The following is a 24,248-nucleotide window of genomic DNA, read 5'->3' as shown; positions in this document are numbered from 1 at the left end:
CCTGATGTTCTACAACACCAACCTGGCAACCTGATGTGGCTCTGATGTGGAGTGGACCTGGAATCTATCGGCCCTCCACAGAGGCGGTTCTGTCACCAGTCCAGCCCCTCTATGAGCTGGGTCTGAGGCCGACCCGGCCCAATTCAGCGGTCTGGACCTCCTGGTTGGTGAGCGTTCTGAAACTAGTCTGCTGTGATGCCCTCCGTGGTCACGCTGCTCCCGGGATACATGAATACTGAGTAGATTGACACGAGGCCCGTCTGTAGAAAAGCACACCGAAAGCGAAAAGACTGCAGCTGGAGCAGCTCTGTAACCCCGCCCCCCTCTCACTCACTCCTCCTGATAGTCGTCAGCAGCTTCCCAAACCCATCCACTAACAGCTGGCGGTTTATGTTTTAAGAACACATCTTTGTGTAGCAAAATTATATGTCCCTTGTCAGTTTAAAGCAGTTTTCCATGCAAGTAGTCCAGGTTCCATTGGTTGACTAAATAGGTTCTGAGAGCGCTTTTCCGAGTAGGACTGCAAGAGCTTCACATGCATCTGCACCACCTGCGCAAGCAGTCAGGGAGTGTGTGTGTGTGTGTGTGTGTCTGTGAGAGAAGGAGGGAGAAGGAGAGGGGGAGAGTGTGTGTGTGTGTGTGTGTGAGAGAGAGAGAGAAAGAGAGTTTGTGTGTATGTGATAGAGAGAGAGTTTGTGAGTGTGTGTGAGAGAGAGAGAAAGAGAGAGTTTGTGAGTGTGTGGGAGAGAGAGAAAGAAAGAGTGTGTGTGTGGGAGAGAGAAAGAGAGTCTGTGTGTGTGAGAGAGAGAGAAAGAGAGAGAGAGTGTGTGTGAGTGAGCATGTCTTCCTGTGTGTGTGTGTGAGTGAGTGAGCATGTCTTCCTGTGTGTGTGTGTGTTGTGATGCTAAATGACAGCATATTGGAGTGGTACAGCAGCTCTATGCCATTGTATGTTAACTGCGGTTACTTTACAGTGTTGATCTGGTCAGGGACGTACTGGAGCTTCTGAATGTCCTGCAGTGTTGATCTGGAGCTTCTGAATGTCCTGCAGTGTTGATCTGGAGCTTCTGAATGTCCTGCAGTGTTGATCTGGAGCTTCTGAATGTCCTGCAGTGTTGATTGCGCGGCTCTGCACACGTTTCTCTGACATTAGCGGCGCGGCTGAAGAGCAGTGGGGGGGGGGGGGGGGGGGGGTTCATGAAGGAGGTCAGAGGTCAAAGGTCGGGGTTAAGGAAGGGGGGGGGGCACAGTTCACTGTTCCTCGGGGAGGGCCTTCTCCGCGGGCTGCTGGTCGCCGCTGTGTGCCTTTGCTGGAGGGGAGGAGGAGCTGGGGGCGTCGGCCTTCTTGTTGCCGTGGTGAATGTTGAGCACGCCCCTCTCGGCAGGCTCCGGGCGGCTCCTGGCCTCGTCCGAGTCCTCTCGGCCTTTCACCGCCTCGCCGCCGTCCTGCTCGCCGGCCGCCGCCGCAGCCTTGGCGTCCTGCTGACCCGCGGGGAAGTGGCCGAGAGTTCTGAGCGGGTCGCGCGCGTCTCCGTACAGGTGCGGCTCCACCTGCAGGCTGGCCGTGGTCAGGTGCTTAAACTCGGCCTCGAAGGGGAAGGTGGTGCTCGCGGCGGGGGCCTGGTTGGTGTCGGCCGCCCCCCCCACCACCACGGCGCTGCGGTACGCCTCCATGGCCTCGGGCAGCATGGACTTGATCTTGGGCAGCCAGCGCTTGCGCACGCGCCGCGCGTTAGTGCACATGTCCGCCGCGATCACGTTCATCTCGCTCTCCTTGAAGTTGGGAGCGAAGTTCTGACAGTACACTGAAGAGCAAAAGAGGAGCACAGAGAGCAAAGGGGAAGAATAGTTTGGAGTGAAACACAATACTTGACTGTCATCTGAAATGAGCCAAAATAAGGCACTAGACTGTTTGCTTTTGACCTGACCACTGAAGTATACTGATAGGCTACGGGGAGTTCAGATGCAAAAGGCAACGCCACCAAATGAATGCTATCCACAATACTATACAGTCAGTAATCAAATCATTTCACTTCAAAAGCTGCTAAATTCCAGCCTCTTCCTGGTCTGAAATATCAATTTGTAGGCAAAAACCTATAGGAGCCTGATAAAAATGCTCGTTTAAAAGAAAAGTGGTAAGATGAATTTAGAGGGGGTTGCATCTGAACTCTCTGCATTTTTTATTTCTTGAGCTATCAGCTACAACTTAAAGAAATGACACAATATTTGACACCTGAACTCATGCTAGTTTATCAGTTAGCTCAGGAACATCGCCCAGATACTCACGCTTAACAGTGTTCAGAATGCGGCTGTCCAAGGGCTTCCTACTTGGGTCACAGTTCGACGAGCGGATCCCAGTTCCGCAGCTGTCTGCTAGTGTATTCCTGCAATTACAGTACCTCAGTCAGCCACTGGAGGGCGCATACAATATTTAGTGTTCACATGCGGTATCAAAACAGCTTCAGAGAAACGCGAGATGTTTGTTTCTGTCTATGTCAGGATACGTTGTCAAACGTGCAGCATTGGCACAGTTACAGTGCTACGTGGCTCTCCATGACCAAACAGCAGTGGATGAAAAGGAAAAGGAAGAGAACTGTGAGCCGTTCTTAATGAAAGAGAGCTCGTGGTTTTACCGACCTGTCGAAGAAGGCAGCGAGGAGGCGCCGCAGCAGCACTTTGTGTTTGATTCCCGCGCACAGGTGACAGTTCATCAGCTGTCCTCGCGTCATAAACACACCGGAGCCTGAGGCGGAGACACAGACAGACACGGAGACGCAGACGCCATTTAACCGTCACACAAATCTCTTTTTTTTTTTTTTTTTTCCTCACGGAGCTACTCAGAGCACTGTCAAGCCCAGCCCTCCTCTGCTAAGCTGAACCAGCACAGCAGCCTGTTCTGACTGCATTCATCATTGAGACAGAATCAGATAGCCTAGCTGCCCTGCTACTGAGCTGCTCTCTGCATCTCACAGCTCCAGTGGACTATTCTACTGCTGTGAGGGAAGCTATCTGTGACTGTAGCCTAGCCATGGTGTCAAGTCTAAGGGAAGCTATCTGTGACTGTAGCCTAGCCTGGTGTCCGGTCTGAGGGAAGCTATCTGTGACTGTAGCCTAGCCATGGTGTCCGGTCTGAGGGAAGCTATCTGTGACTGTAGCCTAGCCATGGTGTCCAGTCTGAGGCACTGATAGATCTGCTTACCTGTGATGAGCGCCAGTCTCTTGCCCGGGTCGCCCTCGGTGTAGAGGGCAGGGTGGCAGCGGTAGCCGATCTGCTTACCTGCGATGAGCTCCAGTCTCTCGCCCGGGTCGCCCTCGGTGTAGAGGGCAGGGTGGCAGCGGTAGCCGATCTGGCTGATCAGACTGGCGGGCAGCGCCTCGCGGTCACCACCCAGCAGCACACAGTAGCGGCTCTCCAGGGACACCGGGATGGACGACAGCTCCATCTTGTCCTGCACTGGAACACGGATGGAGGGATGGACGGAGGGATGGAGGGATGGAGGGATGGATGGATGGATGGAGGGATGGATGGAGGGATGGATGGATGGATGGAGGGATGGATGGATGGATGGAGGGATGGATGGATGGATGGAGGGATGGATGGATGGATGGAGGGATGGGAATGTGAGGGGAGAGAGAGAGGACATTTGAAGTGGGGGGGTCACACAAGGATGGCAGACATGACAGTAGAGAGAGTGGCAAGACACGTCATTTCAGGTGGACACAAGAGCGTGAGGGCACAGCTGGCGTATGATACAGTACATGCAGCTATAATCTATAGAGCAACACGTACACATGATACAATACGCACTATGGATCTCTAGAGCAACATAAAGCCTCAGCACACTGAGACACGTACTGGCGTAGGGGTTGATGGAGTAGCCGTAGACATGATACAGTACGCATATGGATCTATAGATTAACATAAAGCACACGTACTGGTGTAGGGGTTGATGGAGCACACGTGAGACCTATAGGATCTATAGATGAACATAAAGCACACGTACTGGCGTAGGGGTTGATGGAGTAGCCGTACACATGATAAAGTATAGGATCTATAGATTAACGTACTGGCGTAGGGGTTGATGGAGTAGCCGTACACATGATACAGTATAGGATCTATAGATTAACGTACTGGCGTAGGGGTTGATGGAGTAGCCGTAGACATGATAAAGTATAGGATCTATAGATTAACGTACTGGCGTAGGGGTTGATGGAGTAGCCGTACACATGATAAAGTATAGGATCTATAGATTAACGTACTGGCGTAGGGGTTGATGGAGTAGCCGTAGACATGATACAGTACGCACACATGATACTATAGGATCTATAGATTAACGTACTGGCGTAGGGGTTGATGGAGTAGCCGTAGAGCTTCTTGGCGCCGGGCAGCGCGTCGTAGGCGTCCTCCTCCGGGTCCTCGTCCTCGTTCTGGTGTGACGTGGGGCTGTCGGTGGCGGGCAGGCTGGACGCGCCGGGGCTCGTGTTCTCGCCGGCCACCAGGTCGTACGGGTACACGCCCAAGAGCCCTCCGTTGGCGCCCACGCCGCTGTAGAAGAGGGCACTGCCCCGGGGCATCATGCCCCTGGAGCCATTGCCCCCCGCCCCCCCCCTGCCCTCGCCACCCCCGCCTCCGTCCCCCCCCCCCGGCCGGGCCTCCTCGCTCTGCGAGCACAGCGGCGTCTCCACCTTCTCCTGCTTGATGTGGCAGGCGGGCACGGGCGGCGGGTGCTGGTGGTCGGGCAGCGGAGGCGGGCTGTGCCCTGCGGAGTCGTCTCCGGCGGGCGTCTGGGAGTCGCAGTAGGGCGGCGCGTTGGCCTTGAACATCAGGTCCATGCCGCGCTCCACGATGTTCTGGATCTGCAGGTAGCCGGCCGTGTACATGACCATCAGCTGGTCGCTGGCCGACACGGTCATCTTGCCCGTGTAGCAGAAGGACAGGATCTGCTGGAAGCAGGACGCCGTGACGGACGATGGCAGCTCGAAGAGCGCCTGCCCGCTGCCGCTGAACAGGTCGCGGAAGTAGAGGCTACTAGCGGCCAGCACGGCGCGGTGGGCCTTGAAGGCCTGACCGTTCACCATGATGGCCACGTCACAGTGCTGGCCCAGGAGACGCTGCTCGTTCAGGCTGTCCAGCACGGCGCTGCCGAAGTTGGGGATCTCCATGTGCAGGAGGTGAGACATGGTGGTCAAGTGGGGCTCTCCTCGGGACTCTCCTCGGCAAAACTCTCCGCACGCTCAGCCCACGATCACAACCTGTTGAGCAGCGGGCATCTGAGACGCGGCAGGAACAACAACACACGGCCGCCAGGACGGAGGACAGGAAGAGGGGGAGCACAAGAGAGGAGGAGAGAAGAGGAGAGAAGACATCAGAACAAGTTCAGAGCAGTGTGTCTTTAACAGACTCCTGGAGCCAGACACAAGGTTGAAATATTCATGCTATATCTGGAATCGGACGAGAGAAAAGAGCTCTCACTTTCCCTCTCTTTCTGTCAGGCTCTCTCTCTTTCTCTCCTTTTCTCTCTCTCTCTCCCTCTTTCGCTCTCGCTCTCGCTCCCTCTCTCTCTCTCTCCCTCACTCTCTCCCCCTCTCTCTCTCCCTGTCTTCCGCTGGTACAGCTAGTCAGCGCTGCACTAGGCTTGAGAGGAGACTCTCCTGCTCGGATGCTAAGTACCTGGACAGAGCGTCGGCACAAGAGCGCGGCGTCCGGAGCTAGCGCCGGGTCTGACCTTTATCGTGGGCGGTGTCCTGGACGCTGCTGGCGGTGCTGGCGGACGCAGAACTCCTCGCCTCGACGGATCTGCAGAGGTGGCCGAGCCGGCATCTCACCGCTCCATCGCAACGCTGCAGACTCAGCCTGGGAGAGCCAAGCAGCCCGCCGCTCTGAGTGTGAGTGTGTGAGAGTGTGTGTGTGTGTGTGTGTGTGTGCGTCTGTGTCTGTGTGTGTGCGTGCGTGCGTTTGCCTGCGTGTCTCTCTCGCTCTCTCTCTCTCTCTCTCTGTGTGTGTGTGTGTGTGTGTGTGTGTGTGTGTGCAATCGATGCAACATCTACAGTATGTAACAGGGAGGGAGAGAGGCTATAGGCACAGACATAGAGCAGGGGGAGGGGAGGGTGTGAGACTGAGGGAAAGTCATCTAAGGACACGAGAGAGCGAGAGAGAGAGAGAGGGAGGGAGAGAGAGAGAGAGAGAGAGAGGGAGAGAGAGAGAGAGATGATGCGGATAAGTGCTCCTGCAGAGACTAAATGTGTGCATGTACCATGGAGACAGAGGAGACGGAGGGAGGGAGGGAGGGAGACGCAGAGAGAGAAAAGAGGGAGAGACAAAGACAGAGAGATCGTCGTCTCTCAGCCATCACGCAGATGAGGAACAATGCCCCCCCCTCCCCCCCCCCCCCACACACACAGTCAGCTCGTCCAGGAAAAACGCGTCTGTGTGCTAACGCACCAGCCGTCTCTCTCTCCCTCCCTCTCTCTCTCTCTCTCTCTCTCTGTCTTTCTCTCTTTCTCTCACCCTCTCTCTCTTTCACACTCTCCCTCTCTCTGTCTTTCTCTCCCTCTCTCTGTCTTTCTCTCTCTCTCTCTGTCTTTCTCTCCCGTTCTCTGGGCGCGCTCAGATGCCTGCCATGCCACTCACGTAAGAGTATTTACATTGAGGGCAGACAGAGCGTCTGTGCCAGAACAGCAACGCTGCAATGCAGTCCCTGTCACAGACTGGCATGCTCGCTACACAACAGAGGCTGCATACTGAGTGAGTGTGCTTGCGCGCGCGCTCTGGAGACACAGACACACAGAGCCAGACTGAGAAGCCCCTCAGCAAGGAGAGAGCAACTTCAGCACCACGCCAGCCCACTGCTCACTCACACAACTCACACAACTCACTAACTCACTAACTAACTCACTAACTAACTAACTCAATAACTAACTAACTCACTAACTAACTAACTAACTCAGTCACCAAACTGGGACAACCCACCCAACGTGTCATTACTCCCCTCACTCAGATGCCCACAACAGTGTCCACATGTTCACTCGTCATTGATACTTATGACAAACACAGAACACTGGTACTAGTATAACTAGTACAATAGCTTATAAACAGATAGATACTACTACAATAGCTTACAGTACGTTTGATAAACATAAGCTAGATAACTAGCACAATAGCTTTACATACCTTACATATGATAAACATGAGCTACTGTAGGCAACTAGTACAAAATCTCAACTGAATTCCAACAGAATTCCATTTTCTGATGACACATCACCAATTCAGAAGACTAACTCATGAACTTCACCTACTCAGAGAATATCACGATCACTTCAGGTAAGCAGATCAGCTCACATGACAGACTCCTTCAAATGTGAATGTAGAATTTCTAGGATGTGTTCTATATAGCTTAATAGCTTTATAGACCACTGACATGTCGAATCACTGCTATCCTCCTCTGAAGTGCTGAAGTTTGTCATGATGGTTTGCTGTGCTGATCTCTTCATGGGACTACAGGCAGCATAGAGCACTATAGAGCACAGCATAGAGCACAGCATAGAGCACAGCATAGAGCACAGCATAGAGCACTATAGAGCACAGCATAGAGCACTATAGAGCACAGCATAGAGCACAGCATAGAGCACAGCATAGAGCACAGCATAGAGCACTATAGAGCACAGCATAGAGCACTATAGAGCACTATAGAGCACAGCATAGAGCACTATAGAGCACAGCATAGAGCACTATAGAGCACAGCATAGAGCACTATAGAGCGCAGCATAGAGCACTATAGAGCACTATAGAGCACAGCATAGAGCACTATAGAGCACAGCATAGAGCACTATAGAGCACTATAGAGCACAGCATAGAGCACTATAGAGCACAGCATAGAGCACTATAGAGCGCAGCATAGAGCACTATAGAGCACTATAGAGCACAGCATAGAGCACTATAGAGCACAGCATAGAGCACAGCATAGAGCACTATAGAGCACTATAGAGCACAGCATAGAGCACTATAGAGCACTATAGAGCGCAGCATAGAGCACAGCATAGAGCACAGCATAGAGCACTATAGAGCACAGCATAGAGCACTATAGAGCACAGCATAGAGCACTATAGAGCGCAGCATAGAGCACAGCATAGAGCACTATAGAGCGCAGCATAGAGCACAGCATAGAGCACAGCATAGAGCACTATAGAGCACTATAGAGCACTATAGAGCACTATAGAGCACAGCATAGAGCACTATAGAGCACAGCATAGAGCACTATAGAGCACAGCATAGAGCACAGCATAGAGCACAGCATAGAGCACTATAGAGCACAGCATAGAGCACAGCATAGAGCACAGCATAGATCACTATAGAGCACAGCATAGAGCACAGCATAGAGCACAGCATAGAGCACAGCATAGATCACTATAGAGCACAGCATAGAGCACTATAGAGCACTATAGAGCGCAGCATAGAGCACTATAGAGCACTATAGAGCACAGCATAGAGCACTATAGAGCGCAGCATAGCGCACTATTAGAGCACAGCATAGAGCGCGATCTCTTCATGGGACTACGGGCAGCATAGAGCACTATAGAGCACAGCATAGAGCACAGCATAGAGCACTATAGAGCGCAATCTCTTCATGGGACTACGGGTAGCATAGCGCACTATAGAGCATGATCACTTGATCCTCTCCAGCCCCCAGAGAGCTGATCACACTGATTGGGTTCCCTGAAACACTCATATGAATTTGCCCGTTCTCTTCCCGCTGCTGTGTAATATCTCAGATGATTCTGTCAGTCGTCCCAGCCCAGGATTTACCACTGCTCAAACGTGTGTGTGTGTGTGTGTGTGTGTGTGTGTGTGTGTGTGTGTGTGTGTGTGTGTGTGTGGGACAGACATCAGGCGGAGGAGGGGGGCTGACGAACATGGGTGAGTCAGAGAGTACCGACATCACAAATGAAACAAGAAGAAAGTGTGTGTGTGTGTGTGTGTGTGTGTGTGTTGCTGTGGCATGCACTGGCTGCTGTTTTAACAGCGAGATGGCCAGCTGCCGCATGAGTCAGCAGATACAGGCAAGAGCTAAACGGAGGTAAAGCACACACACATACACACCACACACACACACACACACACACACACACACCTCTGTCTTCATTGCCGTCTCTGCTACAGACTCCGTCCTGGAATAGCCAGCTGCGGGTGACTGTGTGTGTGTGTGTGTGTGTGTGTGGGGGGGATCCTGGAAACAATGTGTACAGCTGATCAGCCTGCTAAAGAGCTCTCTTGTGATGAAGGCACATACAGAGGATTGTGAGATTCTAGTAGAGCTGGAGTAGATTATTGCAGTGTTTAAAGTGAGAAGACAACATGGTGGAGTAGAGTGTAGTGTTTAAAGAGGACAACATGGTGGAGTAGAGTGTAGTGTTTAAAGAGGACAACATGGTGGTGTAGATTGTAGTGATTAAAGTGAGAGGACAACATTCAGGAGTAGATTGTAGTGTTTAAAGTGAGAAGACAACATGGTGGAGTAGATTGTAGTGTTTAAAGAGAGAAGACAACATGGTGGAGTAGAGTGTAGTGTTTAAAGAGGACAACATGGTGGAGTAGAGTGTAGTGTTTAAAGAGGACAACATGGTGGAGTAGATTGTAGTGATTAAAGTGAGAGGACAACATTCAGGAGTAGATTGTAGTGTTTAAAGTGAGAAGACAACATGGTGGAGTAGATTGTAGTGTTTAAAGAGAGAAGACAACATGGTGGAGTAGAGTGTAGTGTTTAAAGAGGACAACATGGTGGAGTAGATTGTAGTGTTTAAAGTGAGAGGACAACATGGAGGAGTAGATTGTAGTGTTTAAAGAGAGAAGACAACATGGAGGAGTAGATTGTAGTGTTTAAAGAGAGAAGACAACATGGAGTAGATTGTTGTGATTAAGAGTTCTGCCTTCTCTGTTCTCATGACCCTCTGCTGTCAATCATCTGGTCATGTGACCAAAACAGAAGTAAAGCAGGGCAGTAGGGCCTCACCAACACTCACACACACACACACACACACACACACACACACACACACACACACACACACCTCATAGGGTGAGTTAGAAACTTCTCATATCTATTATTTACAAGGTGCAAGGAGGTTTTCAGCCATGAGTGCACACACATACACACAAAGCATCCCATCATTTGCAGCAGACACACACACACACACACACACACACACACATACAAACACACAGCATCACACTGAAGCACACACTGCCTGCTGTCCCAGCAAAACTCTTCATATTTAACTCAGTTGTCTTATCTTTACATGGGACAAAGACATCGGAGCAGGGCCAAGGTGAACTCCTCCCCTGCGGTCAGAACGTCTTCTTATTGGGCACCAGCAGTGGACACACACACACTCTTCAGGTGCGTAGAGGAGTCAGATTGGACACACACACACACCCTTCAGGTGTGTAGAGGAGTCAGAGTGGACACACACACACTCACACACACACACTCTTCAGGTGCGTAGAGGAGTCAAAGTGGACACACACACACACACTCTTCAGGTGCGTAGAGGAGTCAAAGTGCACATACACTCTTCAGGTGCGTAGAGGACCAAGAGTGGACACACACACTCTTCAGGTGCGTAGAGGAGTCAGAGTGGACACACACACACACTCTTCAGGTGCGTAGAGGAGTCAGAGTGCACACACACACACACACTCTTCAGGTGCGTAGAGTAGTCAGAGAGGACACACACACACACACTCTTCAGGTGCGTAGAGGAGTCAGAGTGGACACACACACACACACTCTTCAGGTGCGTAGAGGAGTCAGAGTGCACACACACACTCTTCAGGTGCGTAGAGGAGTCAAAGTGCACACACACTCTTCAGGTGCGTAGAGGACCAAGAGTGGACACACACACACACTCTTCAGGTGCGTAGAGGAGTCAGAGTGGACACACACACACACACTCTTCAGGTGCAGAGGACCAAGAGTGGACACACGCACACACACTCTTCAGGTGCATAGAGGAGTCAAATTGGACACACACACACACTCTTCAGGTGTGTAGAGGAGTCAGAGTAGACACACACACTCTTCAGGTGCGTAGAGTAGTCAGAGTGGACACACACACACACACACACACACACACTCTTCAGGTGCGTAGAGGAGTCAAAGTGGACACACACACACACACTTCAGGTGCATAGAGGAGTCAGAGTGCACACACACACACACATACACACACACTCTTCAGGTGCGTAGAGGAGTCAAAGTGGACACACACACACACACTCTTCAGGTGCGTAGAGGAGTCAGAGTGGACACACACACACACACACACTTCAGGTGCATAGAGGAGTCAGAGTGCACACACACACACACACACACACACACACACTTCAGGTGCGTAGAGGAGTCAGAGTGCACACACACACACTCTTCAGGTGCGTAGAGGAGTGGACACACACACACACACACTCTTCAGGTGCGTAGAGGATTCAGAGTGGACACACACACACACACACTCTTCAGGTGTGTAGAGGAGTCAGAGTGGACACACACACACACTCTTCAGGTGCGTAGAGGAGTGGACACACACACACACACTCTTCAGGTGCGTAGAGGACCAAGAGTGGACACACACACTCTTCAGGTGCGTAGAGGATTCAGAGTGGACACACACACACACTCTTCAGGTGTGTAGAGGAGTCAGAGTGCACACACACTCTTCAGGTGTGTAGAGGACCAAGAGTGGACACACACACACACTCTTCAGGTGCGTAGAGGACCAAGAGTGGACACACACACACACACACACACACACTCTTCACAGTCAGAGTGGACACTGATCACCGGGCTGCCCGTCTCTTAGCATTTCTGGTGACATTTTACTTCAGAGAACACGTTAAAGTAACACTAACATACTTCTGCTTCTGTCGCACGCACGCCATTTGTTTATCCAGCAAATAGCGATGTCCACAGACAAGGTAGAGTATGTTGCATGAGTTTACGAAAGTAGAGTCAAAGTCAAAGTTGTAGTTTCTTATGTCTCATTTTATGGAACTACAGGTACGCTACCCGTTACATAGTGCGGTTATAGCCGATAGAGGGCCGCGAAGTGAATGCAGAAGTACTGTTCACCCTGTTACGAGTTGATCAACCACTGAAATGATTTTGGAAAAATGATTTTAAGGTACGAAAAACTCTTTAGTGTTGCTTTAACAGTTAATACTAACTAATGTGTACCGTAGCCTATGGATTATGTGTACAGTTAATACTAACTCATGTGTACCGTAGCCTATGGATTATGTGTACAGTTAATACTAACTAATGTGTACCGTAGCCTATGGATTATGTGTACAGTTAATACTAACTAATGTGTACCGTAGCCTATGGATTAAAAACTCTTTAGTGTTTCTTTAACAGTTAATACTAACTAATGTGTACCGTAGCCTATGGATTATGTGTACAGTTAATACTAACTAATGTGTACCGTAGCCTATGGATTATGTGTACAGTTAATACTAACTAATGTGTACCGTAGCCTATGGATTAAAAACTCTTTAGTGTTGCTTTAACAGTTAATACTAACTCATGTGTACCGTAGCCTATGGATTATGTGTACAGTTAATACTAACTAATGTGTACCGTAGCCTATGGATTATGTGTACAGTTAATACTAACTAATGTGTACTGTAGCCTATGGATTAAAGCTGCGGTGGGCAAGTCTGGCAGATTGGGGGAATTTAGTCAACATTTTGAAACAACCCTTATTCCCCTTCAACACTACCACAAAGCATCCTCCCATTGACTTTGTGCTTGTTAGAGACTGTGCATATTCTGTGATTGACAGTTAGATCAGCCAATGATCATACAGCCCTGCCCTTATTGGACCAGAAGAACCAGGAGCGGTGGGTTTTTGCAGAACACATAACAGGCTTTACAGCAGGTAGGTGGAGGTAGAAGTGCAGGGTTTTCTACAACCGCCTGATTTATGTTGTTCTGTCGGAGCATCCTGTCGGTTTCAGTGACTATGATCAAACACGTTTCACCAACTGCGGCTTTAACAAGGTCTGCAGTATCACCACACACTCAGCCTTTATTGAAGAGTTCATTTCTTACTACTCAACAGCCGTTTCCTCTTGGTGAATCTAAAACAAGCAACTAGTTGCTCTTCATCTAACGTTACCAGTAGTCTGCTGATCACCCGGAGACAACAAATACTCGTATGGGATTGGCTGCTGGGGAGGCTATTCATTCCGAATAACGGTAAACCTGTGAAGGATCACTCCTAATTTGCCATCTGAATATGGGACTTATAGTGACAGAGTAGTGGTATAGTATTAAACCTGTGAAGGATCACTCCTAATTTGCCATCTGAATATGGGACTTATAGTGATAGAGTAGTGATATATTATTAAACCTGTGAAGGATCACTCCTAATTTGCCATCTGAATATGGGACTTATAGTGACAGAGTAGTGGTATAGTATTAACCCTTAGATGCATAGGCTACCAATACCTACACTCTTCCATGAGTGGGGTCAAAAATGACCCCAATTAGAATGCATGCGTTTTTTGCTGTAATCTCAAATATGTCTCTCATTTTGGTTAAAGATGATGATTTTTATTATATATTTGTCTAAAATGTTTTTATTTCATGTTGGACATATTGATGCATCACTTTTTATTAACATTTTATTACAAAACAGCTTTTAGATAGGCAAAAAAGGTAAACATCCTAAAATTATCTCAACATAGGTGAATAGGGTAAATTTTTTAACTTAGAGATATCTTCATGAAACTTTACCAGTTGAATACTCACATAAATAGGAGAAAAAAACGTATTGCAAGTTTTCTGTATTTATGTTTAAATATGCTAATTAGGTCGTGTCTAATTAAATATGCGCTAATTTGCATATATGTTTTGATGCAAAGAATCTGACCATTGGAAAAAGCCAGGTTGAAAATATTTTTTTTGTAGTGTTAATATATCAAGTAAAAAAACATTTACAGAGGTGATTATGAATATCTTCTTTTGTTATCCAGTAAATCAGAAGGTACTGCCAATTGGCTTAAAAAAATGGATTTTTGCCCTATTTTTAGGCATAAAAAGTCATACAAATCAGGCCAAGAACGCTATATCAACAAATCCCTCTGTAAATATCGCTTGGTGAATTCTGCTTCACAATTATAGGAAGAGCGGACATCGAAGGATCAAAAAGCGACGTCGCTATGAACGCTTGGCCGCCACATTATATGATGATACTGAGATTTATGTTGTTGTGTAAAAATAGCCTTCAGGATGGTGAAACTGCTGACATGAGATGTGATAATCAACAGTAAATGTATATCTGACTGCCACAGTTGATAAAAATCAAAAGATCCTAGGGTTAACTTTTGAAATTCCATAGAAAATGCTTGGGGTCATTTTTGACCCCACCTATGCGGATCGGTGATACTGATACAAAACATTAAATTACTTTAAAAATATAACAGTTAGACACAAATCCAAATGGCCTCATGTCAAAGACAACCTATTTGAGGAATACATAGAAGGTTAAATGAAAAAAAAATAAAATGAAGAAGATACTGCAAGAAAACAACCTCTGGGGTCATTTTTGACCCCACTTATGCATCTAAGGGTTAAACCTGTGAAGGATCACTCCTAATTTGCCATCTGAATATGGGACTTATAGTGATAGAGTAGTGATATATTATTAAACCTGTGAAGGATCACTCCTAATTTGCCATCTGAATATGGGACTTATAGTGACAGAGTAGTGGTATAGTATTAAACCTATGAAGGATCACTCCTAATTTGCCATCTGAATATGGGACTTATAGTGATAGAGTAGTGATATATTATTAAACCTGTGAAGGATCACTCCTAATTTGCCATCTGAATATGGGACTTATAGTGACAGAGTAGTGATATATTATTAAACCTATGAAGGATCACTCCTAATTTGCCATCTGATCATGGGACTTATAGTGACAGAGCAGTGACATATTATTAAACAAATCAAGTTCTGTTGAGCAGGTATCACGGTCATACATGCTGTAGTACTAACCAGTGCACCAACGGGAGCGTTGTCTCTACTGTCATATATGTTGTAGTACTAACCAGTGCACCAACGGGAGCGTTGTCTCTACTGTCATACATGTTGTAGTACTAACCAGTGCACCAACGGGAGCGTTGTCTCTCGTCACTCCTGCACAAGGTAGGCAGCTCCCCAGAGAGCCGTGGAGTTGAGTTGAGTTGAGTTGAGTTGAGCTGAGTGTGAGCGCAGACGTGTTCAGACTGCATGTGTGTGCTGAGGGGGCCCAGGGCTGCGTGTGGTGGGCCGGGAGTGGAGCGGAGCTGCAGAGAGACGAGCTGCTGCTGTCTGAGGACAAAGGCGATCTGAGGAGATAGACCGCGCACACCGCACCCTCTACAGGGACACACCGGAACTGCAGCAGGTTGCTCTCAGGACAGAGGAGGGCAACTGAGGCGACGCATCTTTTCTGTGGACTCTATGACTCTCTCCTCTCCTCCTACGCACACACACACACGCACACACGCACACACACACACAGACACACACACACACAGTCAGAGAGGAAAATGATGCCACTCAGTGATTAATTATTCTTTTTCACTCCTTAAGAAATGCTCATTCTTCTCTCGCTGAATAATAAGTTGTTATTCTTCACCCAACACCAAAAGACTCAACACGTTCTGCTTTATTCTTCACCCAACACCAAAAGACTCCAACACGTTCTGCTTTATTCTTCACCCAACACGTTCTGCTTTATTCTTCACCCAACACCAAAAGACTCCAACACGTTCTGCTTTATTCTTCACCCAACACGTTCTGCTTTATTCTTCACCCAACACCAAAAGACTCCAACAGGTTCTGCTTTATTCTTCACCCAACACGTTCTGCTTTATTCTTCACCCAACACCAAAACACTCCAACACGTTCTGCTTTATTCTTCACCCAACACCAAAAGACTCCAACACGTTCTGCTTTATTCTTCACCCAACACGTTCTGCTTTATTCTTCACCCAACACCACTGCGTCTAGAGCCATAGAGAGAGAAATTATACAGAAATGCTGTTTTATCTACCGCTGTGCCTGCGTCCTGCTGCTACCCACACAGGGCACGCACTGGACTGGACACTAGAGCGTTATGACTGGACACTAGAGCGTTATGACTGGACACTGCTGGACTGGACACTAGAGCGTTATGACTGGACACTAGAGCGTTATGACTGGACACTAGAGCGTTATGACTGGACACTGCTGGACTGGACACTAGAGCGTTATGACTGGACACTAGAGCGTTATGACTGGACACTAGAGCGTTATGACTGGACACTAGAGCGTTATGACTGGACACTAGAGCGATATGACTGGACACTGCTGGACTGGACACTAGAGCGTTATGACTGGACACTAGAGCGTTATGACTGGACACTAGAGTGTTATGACTGGACACTAGAGCGTTATGACTGGACACTGCTGGACTGGACACTAGAGCGTTATGACTGGACACTAGAGCGTTATGACTGGACACTAGAGCGTCATGACTGGACACTAGAGCGTCATGACTGGACACTACTGGACTGGACACTAGAGCGTTATGACTGGACACTAGAGCATTATGACTGGACACTAGAGCGTTATGACTGGACACTAGAGCGTTATGACTGGACACTAGAGCGTTATGACTGGACACTAGAGCGTTATGACTGGACACTAGAGCGTCATGACTGGACACTAGAGCGTCATGACTGGACACTACTGGACTGGACACTAGAGCGTTATGACTGGACACTAGAGCATTATGACTGGACACTAGAGCATTATGACTGGACACTAGAGCGTTATGACTGGACAGTACTGGACTGGACACTAGAGCGTTATGACTGGACACTGCTGGACTGGACACTAGAGCGATATGACTGGACACTAGAGCGTTATGACTGGACACTAGAGCGTTATGACTGGTCACTAGAGCGTTATGACTGGACACTAGAGCGTTATGACTGGACACTAGAGCGTTATGACTGGACACTAGAGCGTTATGACTGGACACTGCTGGACTGGACACTAGAGCGTTATGACTGGACACTAGAGCGTTATGACTGGACACTAGAGCGTTATGACTGGACATTAGAGCGTTATGACTGGACACTGCTGGACTGGACACTAGAGCGTTATGACTGGACACTAGAGCGTTATGACTGGACACTAGAGCGTTATGACTGGACACTAGAGCGTCATGACTGGACACTAGAGCGTTATGACTGGACACTGCTGGACTGGACACTGCTGGACTGGACACTAGAGCGTTATGACTGGACACTGCTGGACTGGACACTGCTGGACTGGACACTAGAGCGTTATGACTGGACACTAGAGCGTCATGACTGGACACTAGAGCGTTATGACTGGACACTGCTGGACTGGACACTAGAGCGTTATGACTGGACACTAGAGCGTTATGACTGGACAGTACTGGACTGGACACTAGAGCGTTATGACTGGACACTAGAGCGTTATGACTGGACACGAGTGTTATGACTGGACACTAGAGCGTTATGACTGGACACTAGAGCGTTATGACTGGACATTAGAGCGTTATGACTGGACACTGCTGGACTGGACACTAGAGCGTTATGACTGGACACTAGAGCGTTATGACTGGACACTAGAGCGTTATGACTGGACACTAGAGCGTCATGACTGGACACTAGAGCGTTATGACTGGACACTGCTGGACTGGACACTGCTGGACTGGACACTAGAGCGTTATGACTGGACACTGCTGGACTGGACACTGCTGGACTGGACACTAGAGCGTTATGACTGGACACTAGAGCGTCATGACTGGACACTAGAGCGTTATGACTGGACACTGCTGGACTGGACACTAGAGCGTTATGACTGGACACTAGAGCGTTATGACTGGACAGTACTGGACTGGACACTAGAGCGTTATGACTGGACACTAGAGCGTTATGACTGGACACTAGAGCGTTATGACTGGACACTAGAGCGTTATGACTGGACACTACTGGACTGGACACTAGAGCGTTATGACTGGACACTAGAGCGTTATGACTGGACACTAGAGCGTTATGACTGGACTGGACACTAGAGCGATATGACTGGACACTAGAGCGTTATGACTGGACACTAGAGCGTTATGACTGGACTGGACACTAGAGCGATATGACTGGACACTAGAGCGTTATGACTGGACACTAGAGCGTTATGACTGGACACTAGAGCGTTATGACTGGACACTAGAGCGTTATGACTGGACACTAGAGCGTTATGACTGGACACGAGTGTTATGACTGGACACTAGAGCGTTATGACTGGACACTAGAGTGTTATGACTGGACACTAGAGCGTTATGACTGGACACTAGAGCGATATGACTGGACACTAGAGCGTTATGACTGGACACTAGAGCGTTATGACTGGACACTAGAGCGTTATGACTGGACACTAGAGCGTTATGACTGGACACTGCTGAGCTGGACACTAGAGCGTTATGACTGGACACTAGAGCGTTATGACTGGACACTAGAGCGTTATGACTGGACACTGCTGGACTGGACATTAGACCATATTTCATACCCACCACACACACGCATACACACACACCCACCACACACACACACACACACACACACACGCATACAGTACACACACACACATACACACCCAAACACCAAGTAACAATATACTGCTGAATGATGCAAATCTTCTTTATTTTCAGAGACACAAAAATCACAAATTCAGCATATTTCTGTTAAATATACAAAATGCAAGAATTCCCTATGTGAACATACAAGACCACATATACAAAAAAAAACAAAATATACTCTGCACATAAAAATATCATACTGTTAAAGAACTTAAAAAAAAGATGCTATGAGATTGAAAATAGATCATTTGGAGCAGCTCAAAGGTCACTTCACTGTACTGCCCTTACAGACACACCTCCTCCATGGCCACTCACAGCTCTCCCAGAACACAGAGCGCTATCCAACACACCACACACACACCAGAAGCAATGAGCCTCCCATGTTCACAAACACACCACACACACACCAGAAGCAATGAGCCTTGTGAGCGACCTCACTCCCATGTTCACAAACACACCACACACACACCAGAAGCAATGAGCCTAGTGAGCGACGTCACTCCCATGTTCACAAACACAACTCCACTTGTCCATCCACAGCCTGAAGCTCCTCCAGAGAGTACAACACCTCAGATGTGTGTGTGTGTCGACCGAATGTTCAAGTAGAAGGAGTCGGAATCATTTGAGGAAAACACAGCCTTGACTACAACACCATCACTACCCTCAAAGCTCTTGTTGCACACACACACGTACACACGTACACACGTACGTACGTACACACACACACACACACACACACACACACACACACACACACACACACACCAGCGTCCAGAGGAGAGGGTGTCCACCATGTCACCACACCATCCCTTCAACACAACTCATCTTGGAATACAAAGAGGTCTGCTGTTAGTTTATCATTCATTCATTCACTCATTCAGAGAACCCAACTGCTCTGTAGGGATTCACATTGGTGGTGGGACACAGGCTGCCGATAAGGGTGACCGCCACAGAGAAGGTTCCGGCGCCCCTAGGCGTGGCCCGATGGCTTGGTCCAGTTCTGACCACACATCAAGCAGAAGCAGCCGTTCCCTGACGGTGATGCGCGAGCACAATCATCCCCACATCCCGCTACCGATGCTTCACTGAAAACAGTAAAATTACGTTAAAATGACGTTAAAATACCAACTGAGTGAACCGCAATACTAGCTTCAACATGACGATGAATCTCCGTTAACACTACAATACCACTGTAGTCATTTTAGTAAACAGAAACAGAACAAGTCGGCATGTAAATAAATATTCACCAGAGTTGCAACAAATAAAAATCACGAGTTCCTGCAGCCATTTCCCACAGCATCTCAGAAGGGGCTACCAGACTATTATAACATAGAATCAAACAATAATCCCTATCAATTCTGCTAAACAGTTCAACATAATTAAGGAAAGAGTGTCTGCATTGACATTGTGCAGAAGGTGGCAATCATTTGTTTCATTTTGCGTATCAGAACCCCACCGAACCACTGAGGTTCTGGACCCCACGGAACCACTGAGGTTCTAGACCCCACGGAACCACTGAGGTTCTGGACCCCACGGAACCACTGAGGTTCTGGCAGCACAATGAGAGTTCTACTGTGGAGAGGACCATGAGTTCTTTCAACTTCATAAAAATCTTTACAAATACCCAAGTAGTTAGGTCCACATAAAAATAGCTCAATCTGGCATACATATCACAATCGGTCATCATTAAAATATGTTCTTTTCATTTTAACCATTTAAATTTGTGTATGTTAAATCCTGGCATAATATCTGTACAAAGGCGTTGGACTTGTTGGTACACTTCAAGGTGATTTAGTTTTGTCCTTCATCGGAAGATGGTCTTGTCTTTTACAACACGATCACAACATGGAAACACACAGACAAATAAATACAAGTCCTCAGTTCCTCTTCTGCCACCTCTTCCTTATCCAGTGGAGGAGAAGCACGTGATAGAAGACAGAAGAAGTGAAAAAGAGGAGACAAAGTGAGAGAAATACACAGTGAGAGAGAGAGAAGAGAAGAGAAGAGAAGAGAAGAGAAGAGAAGAGAAGGAAAGAGAAGGAAAGAGGAAGAGAGACAGTAGAGAGAGATAGCATGACTCATGATTAAGAAGGAGGAGTAAGGGAGAGAGGAGTCCAGTGTGTGTGGGGGACCAGCAGAGGGCGCTGTGCTATACGAAGGGCCGGTTGGCGCGCACCTTCCATCGGCGTGAGCGCGCGCGGAAGAAGAAGAACATGAACATGAGGAAGACGCAGGAGGCGGCGTACAGCAGCACGCACAGACTCATGTCCACGCTGGAGAAGCCCAGAGCCAGGAAGCTGACGCTCGCCCCCCCCCGCGGCTCCCTGTGCGCCCCCACCGCCCCCACCGGCCCCCCCGCCCCCCCCACCACCTGCACCTGCACCTGCGGCTGCGCCCGGGGATGGAGCCTCTGCAGCTCGCGCTGGGGCTGCACCTGGAAATGGGCCTCGCTGAGGTTGCCGTGGCTCCCCAGGCTGCCCGGCCGAGGGAGGACGACGTCCAGGGGGGGCTGAGCGGCGCCAGGCTGGGGGGGGGCCTCAGGGGCGTCGGGGGCGGGGATGTTGCCGTCGGCGACCGCGAGCGCGTCCGCGTTGGGGGCGAGGGTGGGCGGGTGCTTGGGGGGGGCGGGCGGGGCGGGCTGGAGGGCGTATTTGGGGGAGATGTTGGAGGAGCCGTAGTGGCGCTTGAGGAAGTCCAGCACGGTGGGCTCGTTCCACACGTGGACGCCGCTGCGCTCCTCGTGGCACGTGGGGCACAGGTCAGGGGTCGGCCACTGCCTCTTGGGGAACAGAGGGTCCTCGCTCATCGCACCTGCCGACACACACACACACACACACACACACACACACACACACACAGTTATAGCACTCAGTTATAGCAACACAACCACTCGTCGCGCCTACAGACGCACAGTTATAGCCACACACATCACAACCACTCAGGCTAAGATCAGTTATAGCCACACACAACACAACCACTCAGGCTAACGTCAGTTATAGCCACACACAACACAACCACTCAGGCTAAGATCAGTTATAGCCACACACAACACAACCACTCGTCGCGCCTACAGACGCACAGTTATAGCCACACACAACACAACCACTCAGGCTAACGTCAGTTATAGCAACACACAACACAACCACTCAGGCTAACGTCAGTTAGAGCCACACACAACACAACCACTCAGGCTAACGTCAGTTATAGCCACACACAACACAACCACTCAGGCTAACGTCAGTTAGAGCCACACACAACACAACCACTCAGGCTAACATCAGTTATAGCCACACACAACACAACCACTCAGGCTAACATCAGTTATAGCAACACAACCACTCAGGCTAACATCAGTTATAGCCACACACAACACAACACAACCACTCAGGCTAACATACTGTAGTTATTTATGTATTTGAGTCACACGTAAACGATACAGAAACACGGTGTTGATATTCGGCCGTTATTTCGGTCACATTTTATTAAGAGCATTTATTAAGATCTTATTTTTAAGTTTTCCTAAATTAAAAACGTGATATGTGACAATATGAAGCTCAAGTGTTTAAGTGTATTTGCGTGTGTGTGTGTGTGCATGCATTAGTCCGTGTCTGTGTGTGTCTGTGTGTGTGTGTGTGTATGCATTAGTCCGTGTCTATGTGTGTATGTGTGTGTGTGTGTGCGCATGCATTAGTCCTTGTCTGTGTGTGTATGTGTGTGTGTGTGTGTGTGTGTGTGTGTGTGTGTATCCGTGTGTAGGGCCTCCACGCACCTGCCAGTCGGTGGTTGACCTGGTTGTGCTTCCTCCAGAGCCAGAGCACGGCCTCGTCCGGCGTCTTGATGGCCCCCATGGACTCCTGCGCCATCTCCTCAAAATGGCGGCCGCACTCCTGGCAGCCGAAGAAGGTGGTGATGTACCGGCGCATGGTCTGCAGCACGGCCTGGGGGTCGTCCTCCAGCGCTGCAGAGAGAGAGATGAAGTTACTCAAGTTAACCCTATCCTAGCCAATGAGAAGTTACTCAAGTTAACCCTATCCTAGCCAATGAGAAGTTACTCAAGTTAACCCTATCCTAGTCAGTGAGAAGTTACTGAAGTTACTTACTCAAGTTAACCCTATCCTAGCCAATGAGAAGTTACTCAAGTTAACCCTGTCCTAGCCAATGAGAAGTTACTCAAGTTAACCCTATCCTAGCCAATGAGAAGTTACTCAAGTTAACCCTATCCTAGCCAATGAGAAGTTACTGAAGTAACTTACTCAAGTTAACCCTATCCTAGCCAGTGAGAAGTTACTCAAGTTAACCCTATCCTAGGCAATGAGAAGTTACTCAAGTTAACCCTATCCTAGCCAATGAGAAGTTACTCAAGTTAACCCTGTCCTAGCCAATGAGAAGTTACTCAAGTTAACCCTGTCCTAGTCAATGAGAAATTACTGAAGTTACTTACTCAAGTTAACCCTATCCTAGTCGGTGAGAAGTTACTGAAGTTACTAACTCAAGTTAACCCTATCCTAGGCAATGAGAAGTTACTGAAGTTACTAACTCAAGTTAACCCTATCCTAGCCAATGAGAAGTTACTGAAGTTACTTACTCAAGTTAACCCTGTCCTAGACAATGAGAAGTTACTCGAAATAACCCTATCCTAGCCAATGAGAAGTTACTGAAGTTACTAACTCAAGTTAACCCTATCCTAGTCATTGAGAAGTTACTGAAGTTACTTACTCAAGTTAACTCTATCCTAGCCAATGAGAAGTTACTCAAGTTAACCCTATCCTAGGCAATGAGAAGTTACTCAAGTTAACCCTATCCTAGCCAATGAGAAGTTATTGAAGTTACTTACTCAAGTTAACCCTATCCTAGGTAATGAGAAGTTACTGAAGTTACTTACCAATGAGAAGTTACTCAAGTCAACTCTATCCTAGCCAATGAGAAGTTACTCAAGTTAACCCTGTCCTAGTCAATGAGAAGTTACTGAAGTTACTTACTCAAGTTAACTCTATCCTAGCCAATGAGAAGTTACTCAAGTTAACCCTATCCTAGGCAATGAGAAGTTACTCAAGTTGACCCTATCCTAGCCAATGAGAAGTTACTGAAGTAACTTACTCAAGTTAACCCTATCCTAGCCAATGAGAAGTTACTCAAGTTAACTCTATCCTAGCCAATGAGAAGTTACTCAAGTTAACCCTATCCTAGCCAATGAGAAGTTACTCAAGTTAACCCTGTCCTAGCCAATGAGAAGTTACTCAAGTTAACCCTATCCTAGCCAATGAGAAGTTACTCAAGTTAACCCTATCCTAGCCAATGAGAAGTTATTGAAGTTACTTACTCAAGTTAACCCTATCCTAGGTAATGAGAAGTTACTGAAGTTACTTACCAATGAGAAGTTACTCAAGTCAACTCTATCCTAGCCAATGAGAAGTTACTCAAGTTAACCCTGTCCTAGTCAATGAGAAGTTACTGAAGTTACTTACTGAAATTAACCCTATCCTTGTCAATGAAAAGTTACTCAAGTTAACCCTATCCTAGCCAGTGAGAAGTTGCTCAAGTTAACCCTATCCTAGCC

General features: G+C 48.3%; 2 protein-coding genes and 1 long non-coding RNA gene across 3 annotated transcripts in view; all 3 read right to left on the bottom strand.

Moving 5' to 3' along the window:
• Positions 1-1,226: 1,226 nt before the first annotated feature.
• LOC134089464 (nucleus accumbens-associated protein 2) lies at positions 1,227-5,865 on the bottom strand. Its single transcript, XM_062543902.1, has 6 exons — positions 5,727-5,865; positions 4,341-5,271; positions 3,278-3,454; positions 2,638-2,743; positions 2,287-2,384; positions 1,227-1,805 (listed from the first exon to the last, which is right to left on the bottom strand). The coding sequence occupies exons 2-6, from the start codon at positions 5,179-5,181 to the stop codon at positions 1,252-1,254; spliced, it is 1,776 nt and encodes a 591-aa protein (XP_062399886.1). The 5' UTR covers positions 5,182-5,271; positions 5,727-5,865; the 3' UTR covers positions 1,227-1,251.
• Positions 5,866-18,728: 12,863 nt separating this feature from the next.
• Positions 18,729-21,002, bottom strand: LOC134088356 (uncharacterized). The gene is made up of 2 exons (XR_009939963.1): positions 19,187-21,002; positions 18,729-19,124 (listed from the first exon to the last, which is right to left on the bottom strand). It is a non-coding gene; the product is annotated as an uncharacterized LOC134088356 (long non-coding RNA).
• Positions 21,003-21,257: 255 nt separating this feature from the next.
• Positions 21,258-24,248, bottom strand: part of qsox2 (quiescin Q6 sulfhydryl oxidase 2) — a gene marked incomplete at its 3' end in the record, with an annotated part of 22,526 nt that continues 19,535 nt past the window's right edge. Inside the window, exons 11-12 of the mRNA XM_062543801.1 lie at positions 22,461-22,649; positions 21,258-21,502 (exon numbers count right to left, since the gene is read on the bottom strand). Coding sequence (XP_062399785.1) covers positions 21,258-21,502; positions 22,461-22,649 — 434 coding nt within the window. The remainder of the gene's footprint in view (positions 21,503-22,460; positions 22,650-24,248) is intronic.

This window comes from Sardina pilchardus, chromosome 8, assembly GCF_963854185.1.
Source record: "Sardina pilchardus chromosome 8, fSarPil1.1, whole genome shotgun sequence".
Taxonomy (NCBI): Eukaryota; Metazoa; Chordata; class Actinopteri; order Clupeiformes; family Clupeidae; genus Sardina; species Sardina pilchardus.
Note: the sequence above shows the minus strand (reverse complement) of the source record. Positions and strands in the feature narration are given on the sequence as shown.